The sequence below is a fragment of the Planococcus citri genome, chromosome 5 (genome assembly GCF_950023065.1).
Source record: "Planococcus citri chromosome 5, ihPlaCitr1.1, whole genome shotgun sequence".
Taxonomy (NCBI): Eukaryota; Metazoa; Arthropoda; class Insecta; order Hemiptera; family Pseudococcidae; genus Planococcus; species Planococcus citri.
Genome location: NC_088681.1, coordinates 10,455,920 through 10,472,852, shown reverse-complemented (window position 1 = coordinate 10,472,852; position 16,933 = coordinate 10,455,920). Strand labels below are relative to the sequence as shown.

Sequence of the window (16,933 nt, the reverse complement as noted above, 5' to 3'; positions counted from 1 at the left end):
ACTCAAATTGAGATTGAGATCAACAAATTATAAATAATTAATGAATGAATGAATGAATGAACGAATGAATGAATGAATGAACGAATAAATAAATGAATGAATCAATGAATGAATCAATGAATCAATGAATCAATCAATGAAACAATCAACGATCAACGTATAGATACATACAGTTACCTATCGCTACATTAAAATATCTAGTAAAAAGAATTGGAGATGATGTTTCGTCTTTACAATAGCTTAAGGATTCATAGTTGAACATTAAAATACAAATATGTACTACCCATGAAGTTTTAAATGAGTATTCACGATGAATTAAGTTAGGTACTAGTTTAGTTTGAATTAAAATCGTCAATACGTGAGTAGATCTTGTTGAAAGATCTTTCGGTTTTATACCTAAATCTAGTTTCAATTGAAAACATACTGAGAAGTACTTTCTCTCGATCTAATCTAACATATAGGTACCTAAGTATGTAGTATTGAAATAGAAAATAGAACCTGATTGTCATCGATGCATTCTAAATAGGTACCTACGTTGAAGAAACAGTCTTAATGAACAAACATTTAAAACATTAGAATTAGAAACTTTAGGTTAGGCAATAGACATTCATATTTCTTATTGTGCGTGGGTGTTTTTTTTTCTTTTTGCAAACAAAATATGAGTAAATATTAAGACTTACATGTTTAATACGTTGATATTAAAGTATTAAACATGTAAATTAGAATAAAATAACGTTAAAATGGAGGTATAAGATTTTCAAAAGTGAAATTGCTTCATACATGTCACAATTGCATAATTATTTTGATAATATCCAAGTTGATATGCCTATATAGCAAAATTTACGAACGAGAAACTCATTAAAAGGGTAAAATAACGAAATAAAATTAATTGTAAGTAATATCTATCACAACTCGTAGACAAATATAAATAAATATAAATAATAGATACTGAAACAGTAGAAGACACTCAGACAATCAGGTTAAAATTCGAATTTTGAATTTGTAACATCATTTATGGATAATTTTGTTTAATTAATTCGTGTTTTCAGTTTCAAAATAATGCTTAACTCAAAGTCAAGTGCGGTAATATTATAGCAAGTCAAATCAAAAGGTTCTTAGAATAAATAATGAATTATCTGCTTGTTGGAAAATTCTTCGAGAAATAAATACTTAAACGTTTGAAAATTCGAACCTAACAAAAATTTAGTTGTAGAAGGTGACATCAAGATAAGACGTTCTTTCGACAACGTTATTGTTTCCCGAACTACAGAAGAAACTTTTGAGACTTTTCCTTACCTTTTAGCTTACTAAAGTACAACTTAGTACTTACAAATAATAAACTGAGCAAAATCTTAGAGTTAAATGGAATGAAAAACAATATGCAATTAAATATTCTTAAAATACCGAATACATTTACGTTTACCATCGAGGTAGAAAATTTCAATTTTCAGTTTTCACGTCTGGCTGCCCAAAACGAACATAACCAACCGGTTACAGTTTGACAAAATCAGAAACCAAAATAAGAATAAAACCCGAAATCAATATTGCTTTCAACCCAAAACTGGAACCGAAACCAATTCAATTCATTTCGGTTTACGGTTTTTGGGAAAAGTGATGAAAATGTAAACGTGTTGAAACAATTCTAAGTCACTAAAAATCACAAAAAATTACGAAATTTCCAAGAAATAGTCCAAAATGAGTGTTAGAATCTTGTTAAAAAATATGTTCAGAAAAAGCATCAAAATCACTAAAAAATTTCATCTTACTTTTCATCGAATCCGAAACCGAAGAAAATAAACAAGGTTTCGACACGAACGTCTTCTCGAAATCAAACACCTAACGTACGTAATTACGAAACTCTACAGTCTAAAATGTATTTTCAAAATAAAAATACACGCTTACACGATATTACAAAATGAAAGGGGAAGGAAAAAATACAACCAACAAGAAAAATGATTAAAAATTAAACAATACGGCGATATAATTAGAAAAAAATTTAACAAAATATAAATGGGGATACGATACCTACACTACGAATGCGTAACACGACTGAAAGAAACCCTCTCAAAATAATGCGACCTGTATTTAGGCGTGAAACAATTACAAAAAAATTCTATTTTCAAAAAAAGGGATGAGCTAGCTATATAAGGTAGCTACGATGATCTAAAAATTCAATAAAAACTTGGCTATCACAAAAAAAAATCCCATCTAAAAAGCGTTTCCGACGGACGTTTCACTCAGACAACACTTTGTCCTTATCACAACACCAAAATCAGTCTGGATTTTGGACGAATTTATAACCGCAGCTTTATATCTTTTAAAAAACATGATTACGCAAATGAACACCTCCCTATACTTACGTAAAAGACTAGAACTAACGACGTATCAAGCTGAGTATTTTCGTGGGCTGTTTTTTTTTTAATTATCATAATTACGTATAAAATATTATAAGCTTTTGTCGAATTGTATCCGCAAGCTCTCGCAATTTACCGTCGAACGAAACATATTTTATCGTAACTCGTTCCATAATAAGCTCGGCTATAGGGCTAAAAAAATACTTGTAGTAAATTCCTCCGTCAGTGATTTAAAAAAAATAATAAACTTTCAACAGGTGAGATTCTACAGGCGCTTAAACTTAGGGGTAATTCTTATATAAAATACCATTCTATTCAAAAGACTTAGCTTATAAAAATCACTATTAATTAACCACGATTTGCGATCAGATCGCTCTGATCGTTGACTAGAAAATGATAAACGAAGTTCGCCTTCTTCCTGTCGATTTGCTGTTGATTGATTTTAGATTTAGCCATGTTCTGCGAACGATTCTTCGTTTGTGGCATGTCTCTGATGAATATGCTTCCGAAAAGCGTAGCTGTGGAGGAATAAAGAAGTTGTTTAATTGATTTGTCGAGTTTATACAGTCCAAATGGAGAAAAATACTGTAGAAATCAAATTTTGTTGACTTTCTTGCGGCTCAAATTTTTTTTGGAATTTTAGAAAAGGTGTCGTGTGATTTATTACAATTTGTTAAAATTTCGCGAGAAATTCAAAAATTTCAACGAAAATGTATATTGAGCGTTTTTGAAGAATTTTGAACCCCAAAATTGGATCACGATTTTTGATATTTTCGAAAAAAGAGTAATTCGACTTATCAAAATGAACTAAAATTTCAGAAGAAAATCAAAAACTTCTATCGACGTTTTTTTGAGCACTATTAAAGAATTTTGAGGTCAGAATGAGATCATAATTTTTGGAGTTTTCGAAAAAGTGTAATGTGTCGCGAGAGATCCAAAAATATCAACAAAATGTATATTGAGCGTTTATGAAGAATATTGAACCCCAAAATTGGATCATGATTTTGGATGTCTTCGGAAAAAGAGTAATTCGACTAATCAAAATGAACTAAAATTTCAGAAAAAAATCAAAAACTTCTATCAACGTTTTTTTGAGCAGTTTTGAAGAATTTGGAGTTACCGAAAAAATGTCATGTAACCTATCAAAATGTGTTAAAATTTCGCGAGAAATCCAAAAATATCAACTAAAATGTATTTTGAGCATTTTTGAGAAATTTTTAACGCTAAAATCGGGCAATGATTTTCTGGTTGTTAGAAAATGTGTCACATGACCTGTCAAAACGGATTAAAATTTTGCAAGGAATTTAAAATATTATTTCGACAAAAAAGTCAGTTTTTTCATTTTTAAAGTATTTTGAGCCGAAAATTTGGTCATGAAACTTCTGAAGAAAGTCTCATGATTCATCAAAATGGGCTACAATTTTGGCAAAAAATCAATTTTGAGGCCCAAAGTCTCAAATTCTATTTAACTGTTCAAAAATTATTGTCGTCGAATTATTTCAATCTTCACAACATTTTAACCCACTTCAATCGGTCACATGACTCGTTTTCAAAAATTAAGACCCGTTTTCGGGGGTTAAAATTATTTAAAAGTCCTCAAAAAATATTTTCGTGAAATTTTTTGAATCTCTCGCGAAATTTCAAAGCATATTGATAGGCTGCACGACAATTTTTCAAAAAATCCAGAAAGTCATGACCTCATGACTCGGTTTTGGGGTTCAAAATTCTTCAAAAACGATTGAAATACATTTTTGTCGAAATATTTGAATTTTTCACGAAATGTCATCACATTTTGATAGGTTACATGACATTTTTTCGAAAACCCTAAAAATCATGGTCTCTATTTTGACCTCAAAATTCTTTGAAACTACTCAAAAAAACATTGATAGAAGTTTTCGATTTTCTTCCGAAGTTTCAATTCATTTTGACAGGTCGAATCACTCATTAATTCAAAAATATCAAAAACCATGACCCAATTTTATTAGCGTTCAAAATTCTTCAAAAATGCTCAAAATACATTTTTGTCGAAATTTTTGGATTTCTCGCAAAATTTCAATACGTTTTGATAGGTTACATGCCACATTTTAAAAAATCCTGAAAATCAAGTTTCCGTGTTTGAGGCTCAAAATCTTCAAAAATGCTCAAAATGTTTTCGTCGAAATTTTTGGATTTCTTGCAAAATTTCAACACATTTTGATAGGTTACATGCCACATTTTCAAAAATTCAGAAAATCATGTATCGTTTCTGGGGCCCAAAATCTTCAAAAATGCTCAATATACGTTTTAGTCCCGTGTCTGGGGCTCAAAAATCTTCAAAAATACTCAAAATACGTTTTAGTGTGAATTTTTGAATTTCTCGCGAAATTTCAACACATTTTGACAGGTCACATGATACTTTTTCAAAAATCCTGAAAATCAAGTTTCCATGTTTGAGGCTCAAAATCTTCAAAAATGCTCAAAATGTTTTCGTCGAAATTTTTGGATTTCTTGCAAAATTTCAACACATTTTGATAGGTTACATGCCACATTTTCAAAAATTCAGAAAATCATGTACCGTTTCTGGGGCCCAAAATCTTCAAAAATGCTCAATATACGTTTTAGTCCCGTTTCTGGGGCTCAAAAATACTCAAAATACGTTTTAGTGTAAATTTTTGAATTTCTCGCGAAATTTCAACTCATTTTGACAGGTCACATGATACTCTTTCAAAAATCCTGAAAATCAAGTTCCCGTGTCTCGAGCTCAAAATCTTCAAAAATGCTCAAAATATGTTTCTGTTGAAATTTTTGAATTTCTCGCGAAATTTCAACACATTTTGATAGGTTACATGCCACATTTTCAAAAATCCTGAAAATCATGCCTCGTTTCTGGGGCTCACAAATCTTCAAAAATACTCAAAATACGTTTTAGTGTAAATTTTCGAATTTCTCGCGAAATTTTAACACATTTTGACAGGTCACATGATACTTTTTCAAAAATCCTAAAAATCATGCCCTGTTTTTGGGGATAAAAAATCTTCAAAAATACTCAAAATACGTTTCTGTTGAAATTTTTGTTTTGATAGGTTACATGCCACATTTTAAAAAATCCTGAAAATCGTGCCTTGTTTCTGGGGCCACAAATCTTCAAAAATACTCAAAATACGTTTTCTTCGACATTTTTCAATTTCTCGCGAAATTTTATTTTAATACAATTCGACAGGTCACAGGACACATTTTCAAAAATTCAGAAAATCATGTACCATTTCTGGGGCCCAAAATCTTTAAAAATGCTCAATATACGTTTTGGTCCAGTTTCTGGTGCTCAAAAATCTTCAAAAATACTCAAAATACGTTTTAGTGTGAATTTTTGAATTTCTCGCGAAATTTCAACACATTTTGACAGGTCACATGATACTTTTTCAAAAATCCTGAAAATCAAGTTCCCGTGTTTCGGGCTCAAAATACGTTTCTGTCGAAATTTTTGGATTTCTTGCGAAATTCCAACACATTTTGATAGGTTACATCATGCCACACTTTCAAAAATCCTGAAAATCATGCCCCGTTTCTGGGGCTCAAAAACCTTCAAAAATGCTCAAAATACGTTTTCGTCGACATTTTTCAATTTCTCGCGAAATTTTATTTTAATACAATTTGACAGGTCACAGGACACATTTTCAAAAATTCAGAAAATCATGTACCATTTCTGAGGCCCAAAATCTTCAAAAATGCTCAATATACGTTTTGGTCCCGTTTCTGGTGCTCAAAAATCTTCAAAAATACTCAAAATACGTTTTAGTGTACATTTTTGAATTTCTTGCGAAATTTCAACACATTTTGACAGGTCACATGATACTTTTTCAAAAATCCTGAAAATCAAGTTCCCGTGTTTCGGGCTCAAAATCTTCAAAAATGCTCAAAATACGTTTCTGTCGAAATTTTTGGATTTCTTGCGAAATTCCAACACATTTTGATAGGTTACATCATGCCACACTTTCAAAAATCCTGAAAATCATGCCCCGTTTCTGGGGCTCAAAAACCTTCCAAAATGCTCAAAATACGTTTTAGTCGAAATTTTTGAATTTCTTGCAAAATTTCAACATAATTTGATAGGTCGCATGAAACTTTTCCGAAAATCCAAAAGATCACAATTAGTTTTTGGGGCTCAAAAATCTTCAAAAATACTCAAAATACATTTTCTTTAAAATTTTTAAATTTCTCGCAAAATTTTAACACATTTTGATAGGTCACATGACATTTTTCCAAAAATACCAAAAATCACGGTTAGTTTTTGGGGCTCAAAATTCTTCAAAAATGCTCAAAATACATTTTCTTCTGGATTTTTAAATTTTTTGTAAAATTTCAATTTCATTTGATAGGTCACATGACACTTTTCCGAAAATACCAAAAATCACGGTCAGTTTTTGGCGCTCAAAATCCTTCAAAAATGTTCAAAATGCATTTTCTTTGGAAGTTTTGAATTTTTCGTAAAATTTTAGCTTCAATTCATAGGGTGTATGACACTTTTTCGAAAATCTCAAAAATCACAACCAGTTTTTGGGGCTCAAAAATCTTCAAAAATACTCAAAATACACTTCTTTCGAAATTTTTGAATTCATGGCAAAATTTTAACTCACTGTGATAGGTTGCATTAGTTTTTTCAAAAATCCGAAAAACCACTCCCCAATTTTTGGCTCAAAATTGCTCAAAATCGTTCAAAAAGCCAACTGAATGTTCCGGGCAGTAAAAAAATTCAGCCAACTTGACACTTTTTGCGCTTTAGACCGACCGAGGACTACAGTATTTAATTACCTATTGTTTTCGCGTCCAAATTATTATCAGCACAATGCGACAGTAATTCTTGCAGGAAGGCGCATAAGTACAGGAATACGGTTCGATTGAGTATCGGTAAACTCATGATTATCTACGTAACGTGAAAAATACAATCAATTTTTATCATACTCTACACATTTACACATTTTTACACAATTTAATCGATCTTCGTACCTGTTTACATTGAATATAACTCGTCGACGCGTTCAAAGCATCCACATGCATACTATACGGAACAATAGGCTCCGGTGTCGAATCCAATATCAATAATAAAGCTTCGGCTACCGAATGAACGCTGCCAGCTATTTAAAAGTCATGGAAATCTATAAAATTCGTCTCTATCTACTACTTAATTATTATATCCTACCAGGCAACCAGTCTATAATATGTAAAAATATCTCGCAATGGCCAAAGTACAAACAACCGAGCAAATCACTCGTCCGTACCGATACCGAAGACATCTAGATGACGAAAAACCTCCCGAACCCGAATACACCATACCCACCGATGATGCCCACACCCTACACCTTCAAGACACCACCTTCGTTCAACCAGCAGACCCTAAACTGCGTTTAGAAAACATTAAGCAATGGATCAATCAAACGAAACCGATCAAAGAACCATTCGAACACCGATCCAATCTTTCCACTTGGACAGATTCCGATCACGACGATGACCGTCTGAGTGATTTCACAGCATTCACCGTCAGCGACGACACCCAAGAGCAATGGGATAAACGCCAATTCGATCGTTTGTACGGTGCAATCGTTCGTAAATTCGAACTCGCCGACGATATCGATAAAGTCGAATGTCGTAAAATACACGAAAAAGTTAAACGTTACAAGAAAGCTTTTCTCAAAGGTTTCTTCGAAGCACGTATTCGACGAGTCGAGAGCAATAAATGGCTCTACGATAAATTACACGTTAACGCCGAATCGATCAAAGAGAAGTATCGTCGACTTATGTACACTTCGGATCCAATCTACACCGCAGCAGCTTCTGCCGATCATCCAGATCCCAACCAACATCAACTCGTCGAATCTCCTCTTCAAGATCCAGCTCAGCAAGAAAAACCCTGCCAAGATAAAGACTTAAACGACGCAGGTACCGAACGTGACGACGATTTAGACTCCGTTTACAGCTTTGTCCCGGAACGTGACAATGTTCTATTGCAAGATACCAACGCACCTCCTCATATACGAGGCTACGGTAAAGATAAACATAGAAAATACGACGATAAAATAAAAATGCTCAATCTAGACTCTTGGATGCCTCCCGATATTCAAGAATGGCTCAACGAAAAACAAGCCACTCAACAACAAGAAGACGAAGAAGCTGCTAAACCGGATGCGAACGAGAAATACAAGAATATATACGCCGAGAACATGCCAGGTGCGCCGAAACCCCAGAGGAAAATAATCGAAGACTGGAAATACGAACAGATAACCGGTGTCTCCGAACTGCCGGCTTGGCTCGGTCCAAAACACCTCGACTCGAAACCCGAACTCGATCTGGAGAATTTTCGTAAACCCGACGAACTAGAAGGAGACGATGAAGTTGACTCGATCGATGCGGTACGAAAAGTAGACCAACCTGATAAAAATAATCAAGAAGAAGAAGATGATAAAAAATCGCAAGTTTCCAAGGCAGAAAGCGAGCTAAATGCGCAGCAGAGGTTACTCCGTCAACTGATCCAGTCGCAGAGTAAAGATTATTACAAGTTGTGGTACAATACGCACGATACGTTCAATACGACTCCATTTTTGGAAGCGAGATTACAGAGGCTGGTACGAGAAGTGTTGAATAAAAGGGAATGGTCTTTGTACTGTTCCTATTTGAAGAAAAAACACGACGAAGAGGAGAGTAAGAAGAATACGGTCAAGTAGGGGCTTGATTTTTTGTTACGTTTTTGTTGTTAAATTGAGACATTTTTTACGTTAGAGTATTTTTAAAAATAATGAATCGTTGACTGTTTGTTTTTTATGCCATTACGAACGAAATTTTTACACTTGATTGAGAGATCCGAGTATTTGGCCACAATAAACATTATTCAAAGGATACGTAAATGTTCTGGAACTCCGGTATCGAGCCAATCTCTGATTAATAACAACTCGGAATGGAGTCCAGGCTGCTCAAACAAGTGCTGCTGCTTCATAGCGTTTCTGTACAAGTGATCGACCAGAAACCAGATCTCTTTAGGAACTTGATAGGGATCTTCCGGATCAGCGTCTAGTTTTTTCTCCTGAAAATGAGAAAAAATTGAAATATTAAGTCGAAATTGCCAAATCGTAATTTTTTAGGACTCAAAGTACTTCATAAAAAATTAAATCAAACATGAAGCTGTGTGCTCTGATTGGAGACCACTCAAAAAAATCCGTTTTGGGACTCCAAATAGTCCATTTCCTTCAATTTTTCGAATTTTTGATATTTATAAATTTTTTTGCAGAACTTTTTGGCATTGAATTGAAAGTGGTTTGTGTTGGAATGACCTTGAGCCGAAATTCGCAAATGTCAAACTTTTGGAAAGGGGATAAAAAGCAACGAAAAAAAAGCAAAAAATTCAAACCAAAAACTAATCGATAGGAAATCGAAAATTGTGCAAAATATCTAAAAATCAGCTTTCTAGAATAATTTCAAACGGGAAAAATGAGATTTTTACAATTTTTTGACCTTGAAAAATTTTTTGTCACGCCCCTCGACCCTACAAATTGACCTAGAAGGATCAGATGGAATGACCTAGAAGTACCTCCTCAACAGATTCAAAATCAAAGACTCAAACTCGACTTTTTTCCAAAAAAAATTGACACGAGTAGCTAAAAAAAAAAACTCGAAATTCAAAAAAGTAACAAAAAAATGACCAAACTTGAGCAATGAGCAAAACACGTTAATACAGAAAAAAACGATCAAAAAAACAAGTTTTAGAATTCGAAAATTTGGACTATTTTGCAACTTTTTGGCAAAAAAAAGTTCAACTCTGCCCATTTTAGGCATCAAAATGAAAATTTTTGCAATTCCTGATGAGGAAAAAAAACGAAACTTGGACGCAATTTTACAAAAAAGATGAGCTTTTTGAAAATTTTTGGCAAAAAGCAAAACTTTAGGACAATTTTTCAAAAAAGTGAAATTTTTGGTAATTTTTTGCAAAAAAAAAAACAATAATTTTTAGCCATTTTGCTGAAACGCAAAATTTTTTTGACAGTTTTTGAAAATTCGAGAATTTTTGCAAAAATAAGACTGACAAATTTTTAGCACAATTTTTGAAAATATGTGAGACTTTTTGGAATTTTTTGAAAAAAAAAACTATTTTTAGCCATTTTGCCAAAACGCTAACATTTTTTTGTCAGTTTTTGAAAATTTCAGAATTTTTGCAAAAATAAGACATTGACAAATTTTTAGCACAATTTTTGAAAAAATGTAAGACTTTTTGTATTTTTTTTTTTTGCAAAAAAAAACGACGATTTTCAACAATTTCCTTAAAAGCGAAAATTCTTGACACAGAAGCAAGATTTTGTCAATTTTGGGAAATCAGAGGACTTTTGTATTGACCAAAACAATTTCTGGCAAAAAAAAACGAGACTTATACAAATAATTTTTGAGAGAAAAAAATGAAAATTTCTAGGAATTTCGCTAAAAACCAGGAATTTACATATTTCAAAAAAAAAGAACACCAAATTTTTGGGAATTATTGACAAACAAATTACACTTCGTTATTTTTTTTTTCAAAATATAATTCTTTTTCAATTCTAATCGTCATGTAAAAAATTTTTTATAAATTTACAAAAACAAAAAAAGAAACTTAGACGTAATTTTACCAAAAGAAAGAGCCTTTTGAAAATTTCTGGCAAAGAGCAAAACTTTGGGACAATTTTTCTTATAAAAGTGAGAGTTTTTGACATTTTTTGCAAAAAAAACAATTTTTAGCCATTTTGCTAAAATGCAAACATTTTTTGTCAGTTTTCGAAAATTTGAAAATTTTTGCAAAAATAGGTCAGTTTTTGAAAATTTAAGAATTTTTGCAAAAATAAGACTTTGACAAATTTTTAGCACAATTTTTGGAAAAATGTGAGACTTTTTGTAATTTTTTGCAAAAAAAAACGACAATTTTTAGCAATTTTACTAACAAGCGAGAATTTTTGACAAAGAAGCAAAAATAAGACTGACAAATTTTTAGCACAATTTTTGGAAAAATGTGAGACTTTTTGTAATTTTTTGCAAAAAAAACGACAATTTTTAGCAATTTTGCTAACAAGCGAGAATTTTTGACAAAGAAGCAAGATTCTGTCAATTTCAGCAAAAAGGAGGATTTTTTTGGGAACAAAAATCTTTAGCAATTTTGTTAAAAACCACAAATTTATTTCAAAAAGCAAACATTTGACAATTTTTAAAAAAAACAGCAAATTTTTGAGAATTATTTTATTGGCAAGCAAATTATACTTCTTCGTTATTTTTCTTTTCGAAAAATAGTTATGATTTTTTAATCGTCAGGTAAAAAAATACTTTTCAAAATTTAAAAAAAAAACAAAAAACGAAACTTTTGACGCAGTTTTACCAAAAGAAAAGGATTTTTGAAAATTTTTGGCAAAAAGCAAAACTTTTGGACAATTTTTCATAAAAATGAGATTTTTTGAAATTTTTTGCAAATAAAAACAATTTTTAGCCATTTTGCTAAAATGCAAACATTTTTTGTCAGTTTTCGAAAATTTGAAAATTTTTGCAAAAATAGGACTTTTTACCAATGTTTAGCACAATTTTTGAAAAAAAGTGAGACTTGTAATTTTTTGCATCAAAAACAATTTCCAACTATTTTATTAAAAAGCGATAATTTTTGACAAAGAAGCAAGATTTTGTCAATTTTAGCCAAAAAGAGGACTTTTGGCCTTTGGGGAATTATTGGCCAAAAATCGATAGGTACTTTTTGACAATTTCTGGCAAAAAAACGAGACTATGGATAATTTTTGGGAAAAAATTAAAATCTTTAGCAATTTTCCTATAAACTAAGAATTTATTTCAAAAGTCAAAAATTTGACAATTTTTTAAAAAAACAGCAATTTTTGGGAATTATTGGTAAAAAAAATTATATTTCGTATCAAGTATTTTTTTTTTTTAATGTAATTTTTTGAAAATCTTAATCGTTATTTAGGTAAAAAAATACTATTAAAATTTGTTTTCGCAATTTCAGATAAAAAAGTGAGATTTTTTAATCGCAAAAAAACTAGAATTTTTGGTAATGTTTGACAAAATGAAGCAAAACCTTGAACAAAAATTTTTAACAATTTTGTCAAAAAGAAAAAATTTTTGTAGATTTTTGAAAAAAACGAGAATTTTTGACTATTTTTGGCAAACAGCAGGAGAGCAGGACTGACAATTTCAACAAAAAAACAGAACTTTTTTACCTATTGACAATTAGTGGCAAGAAAGTGACACTTTCTTGCAATATTTTTCGAAAAAGCGAAACTTTTTTTTACAATTATTCGACTTAAAAAAGAGGAAATTTCGGCATTTTAAAAAATGTTTTTAGACGATTTTTGACATTTTAAGAAAGAGGAGATCTTAATGTACATCGTAATCAAAACAAAAGACTTTTCTGGCAATGAACTCCTATAATTAAATTTCTCTTGACTTTTTTACGCCCATAAAAATTATTTCCTCTAGCGAAATCACTCATAAACATACCAAACGTATCAGTTCTTCCCTGGTTAAATCCCGAATGGGTACTCTGAGGCGAGAAAGTGTATCTAACGACATTCCAAAACAACTATATACGTAAGTACCTAAAACAGAAAATAATCAACGCTATTAAAATTTAAAACTACTCCGAATCTAAAAAAAAAAAAATATTAAAATCATCGTTCAACGAATCAACTTTACCAGTAACCGTGATGAAAATATCTTTGCCACCTTCCAAATGCAGAACCAATATATCGTATAATTTATCTTTACTGGAATTCAACTCGTAAGCCGAACGTTTATCGACGTAAACTTCCAATTTCACATCATTTTTTTCTCCTGTAAATACTTTTTATTTTAGTAACAATAGATTTGTAAACGACAAACGACGTAAATTAATGCCGAATGACGTCATACCAGGCATAATGAATCCTGTGTATGGTTCAATGTGTAACCAATCTTTACAATACGAAGAATCGTCTAGTTTTTTGATGAATTCGAATTGTACAGGGACCTTGAAAATTGTAGTTCATGGTTAGAATATTACCAAGTTTTAGGAAATGGTAACAACGTTGAAATAGATATTTTTCCTATACCTGTCCGGTATTGGCGATGATAAGATCTTTGCTTTGAGATTCCAGGAAATATATATTATCGAAAATAATTTCAGTCGTATCGACCATTACTTGAGGTAGAAATTCGTTCTCCAGTTTGTCTAATTTTTTCATCACCTCTTCGTGTATTTTTCTGTATTTAGTGACGTCGATGACCCGAATCTAGAACAAGTCGATGAAATATTACGTCGCTATATAATTCGGTGTGCAAATAAGGTAAACGTGATAACATATTTTAATAGTACGCACATCTGCGTCAAATAAGGCGCTGACAGGTTTATGATCACTGGTTTTCAACGACGGATGGCTGCGATACGCAGTTTGACGTATTTTGTCACCTTTCCATAAAATTCGATCGCACCAAGCAGGAGCTCTGTTTTTTTCGCTGTAACATTATCACGGTATTAAAAAAAAATTACGAATATTACGATACCGAAATGTATCGTAATTTACCTGGAATCCCAGTCGTCAGATCCGGTGTCGTATTTATACGTAGGTCGGAAGTTGATTTTACCCTCGAGGTATTTTTCAAATACACGACCTTTGCGGTGATTCTGCCTGAGTTGGTCGTAAACTAGTATCGAGTCGTAGTCGTTTTTTTCAATAAGATTTTTCACCGTGAGCACGTCCATTTCAGTGATTCGGTAATTCAGATCACCAAACCAGTAGATTTGACTGTGAAAAAAAATACTATACAATGAAGAGCAAATTTCAAACGTTGAGAGAAGTAAATTAGTAAAATGATGATGGCGTACTCGTGGTCTTTGATTGTCTTAGGTGGAAGAAACTTTGGGAATGAAATTTTCGAACAGATGTCTCGGTAATCTTGATTTCGTCGCTCGAATTCTTCGACGTGAGCTGCCAAATGAGCGTTTACGAAACAAATGGACGTATTGTGGATATCTAATCGGACAGCTACACCTCCTTTGTTGCCCTGGATTTGTATTTCACCAGTTAAACATCGATAATAAAGAGTTTATTAAAAATTTAACGAGATATAGGTACCAATTTTCCCATAATTCCGGTGCCAACGGTATCGGTAGCTACTTCTCTGACGTAAGCTACGTGTTGCTCTTTTACAAATACTATCAACATGATACCAACTAGTCGAACTAGAGCTATTTTATGGTATTTATCTTTCGGATGAAGATTCACATATACAGCCGATCTATTGAAAAAAAATTAAATATTACACCGATTAAAAAGTGTTTTGAAAAACGAGCTAAAATTAAACTCATACTCACAGCCATTCTTCCTCTCTGGGAGAATCATTAAAAAGGAACGCTTCTTTACTTAAATCTAACTCTTGAAAGCCAATAGCATATATATCCGGAGGCTCCGGATCAATACTCAGCCAATCACTCAAATGTCTATTCGAATTCTGACCATTCACGTTCCACGTTCCGACAAAAATTCTGAATATTTTTCAAATTAGTGATCCCGTAAACAAACCGATTAAGGTAACAGTGCCATAATTACTTGATAGTCTGCGTGTACGTATAATCGTTCTCTTTAAGAACCATTTGAAAGCGGACAGCACTTTCTCGTCGAGCTAGAGGAGTCGTTCCACGAGCTATCGAGTCTCTAGGTACAAATAAATCTGCTCCGACCTGAGCACAGTAAAAAAAATTGTAATCGCACTTTTCACCGGGCGGGGCGATTTACATTCTACGAATTTATTTTTAATACCGGATTCTCTTCGATTAAACCGTTCATATCATGATTAGATAGTATATTTTCGGAATCCAGACAATTTCTCGCATCTGACATGTATTTACGCATCCAATGAAAGCTCAAGTCTTCAGATGACGCACCTGAACGAGATAAATCATCGAGTCACAAATAAATTCATCGTTAAAATTACACGTACGTACAATTCGCAGAATAAATTTACTTTCAGCGATACGATGCAACTCCGAAATGAAATGTTTGGTTTTATCACCGGACATCATCTCAAACAGCAGTTTATTCTTTCGGGACGTCACCGTCATCGATATATCAACACAATTTTCCTCGATATCTGAAATAGGATGCGGCTTATCAAACAACAGTGCTAATTATATCATAGAAATTTTATTACACCGACCTCCAGCGATTTTGAACTCGGTATCGACAGGAAAAGCGTAATCGATGATTACTTCTGAAATAAAATTCCCCTGCCGGATGACGTTGAATACGAAAAACCCATAACTCGTACAATACTCCACTACAGCCAATATTCTGGAAGTTTTAACCCATCCTTCGATAAGCACAGCATCGTATACCTGATATCGTACAAGTTAAGGAAATACCAGCGAAATTAAGCTACTTTGATTCAAAATATTGTGATACGAAAAAGGATACGGCAAATACACTTTCTCCATTGGTGAATTTAGCTTGCACCTTGGCCAAAGCATCTGAACAATCCATACCTGACAAACTCTGTAGAATTTTATTCTGTAACATAATAAACGACTCCATAACAATATGTACATATAACCGTAGTTTACCGAACAACGCTGACAATTGTTTGACAAAAAACAGACATACCTTGAAATTCATAAAAATCATTCAAAGCACGAATTCCGTACCGATGCTCATTTGCATAATGAATTTTGCATTTTCGTCGCGCTTTCGTGATGCTCAACACAGACACATGGTAAATTGATCTGCCAATTCGGATTGATGCTGATTACACGCCAGAATTAGTACGTGTAGCGATACGTAATTTTTAATTCTGAAAAATACAAAATAATCTACTATCAGTTCTTTGATAACGAAAATAAATACAATTTCGTAAAGGTAAATGAAACGAAAGCTATACTCGAACAAGAAGACAGGTTTAAAGTACCAAAGCGTACATTTTTCCGCGTCAGTTTACATCGTCAACTGTTGAAAACATTCCATGTAGTGTGCACTGTGCACGCTGTTATGTAACTAGCTAATTAATGAATTAAATTTCAGGTACGGAATTTAATTAAATCAGAAGGGTGGACGGGGAATTTCGCAGTTTACAAAGTACCGAAGGACAAAGAAGAAACCACCGTTCAGTTTTTTTACGTCATGAAGAGTAAAATTGAAATTGGGGGTTTCAACGTTAAACACACAACATACAAAAGAAAAAAATTGATGATTAATTAATTAAATTAATTAAAATTAATTTCATATCAAAGGATTTTTCTTTTTTCTTCAAAAAAGCAAAATTTTTTTTGAAAAGTTATCGATAATCGAAAGTGTTTTCGATTCGATTTGTTTTGATCGAAAACGACAACGATGATTGGTTGAATAATACGGAAATCGGCCAATCACAGAAGAACAGCAACTTTTTCTTCAAATTTCTTTTTTTTCAATTTATTGCAATTATTTTGCTTTTTGAAAGCTCAATAATCATAAAAAATGATGAAAATAAGAATATTAAATCTTTCTACGTTTAAAAAAATCTCCATTAACGAAGCAAAAGCGCCATAAACTTTTCAATTTTGAGTGTTTGTCGCTTGGAACCGGAAAAAA

At 32.4% G+C, this 16,933-nt stretch overlaps 1 protein-coding gene across 2 annotated transcripts; it reads right to left on the bottom strand.

The window, feature by feature from the left end:
* Positions 1-1,860: 1,860 nt before the first annotated feature.
* Positions 1,861-16,609, bottom strand: Ocrl (Oculocerebrorenal syndrome of Lowe). Of its 2 annotated transcripts, none has more exons than XM_065367526.1 (20): positions 16,248-16,609; positions 15,974-16,160; positions 15,788-15,880; positions 15,531-15,708; positions 15,339-15,464; positions 15,134-15,258; positions 14,924-15,054; positions 14,689-14,859; positions 14,450-14,612; positions 14,200-14,378; positions 13,898-14,119; positions 13,694-13,829; positions 13,427-13,606; positions 13,248-13,344; positions 13,032-13,169; positions 12,837-12,934; positions 9,225-9,405; positions 7,338-7,465; positions 7,143-7,254; positions 1,861-2,872 (listed from the first exon to the last, which is right to left on the bottom strand). In XM_065367526.1, exons 2-20 carry the CDS (start codon positions 15,992-15,994, stop codon positions 2,703-2,705), a joined length of 2,649 nt encoding a protein of 882 aa, XP_065223598.1. In that variant the 5' UTR covers positions 15,995-16,160; positions 16,248-16,609; the 3' UTR covers positions 1,861-2,702. The 2 variants fall into 2 exon arrangements, with proteins under 2 accessions (XP_065223598.1, XP_065223599.1); XM_065367527.1 differs by having other exon boundaries at positions 16,285-16,609.
* Between the last annotated feature and the right edge of the window lie 324 nt (positions 16,610-16,933).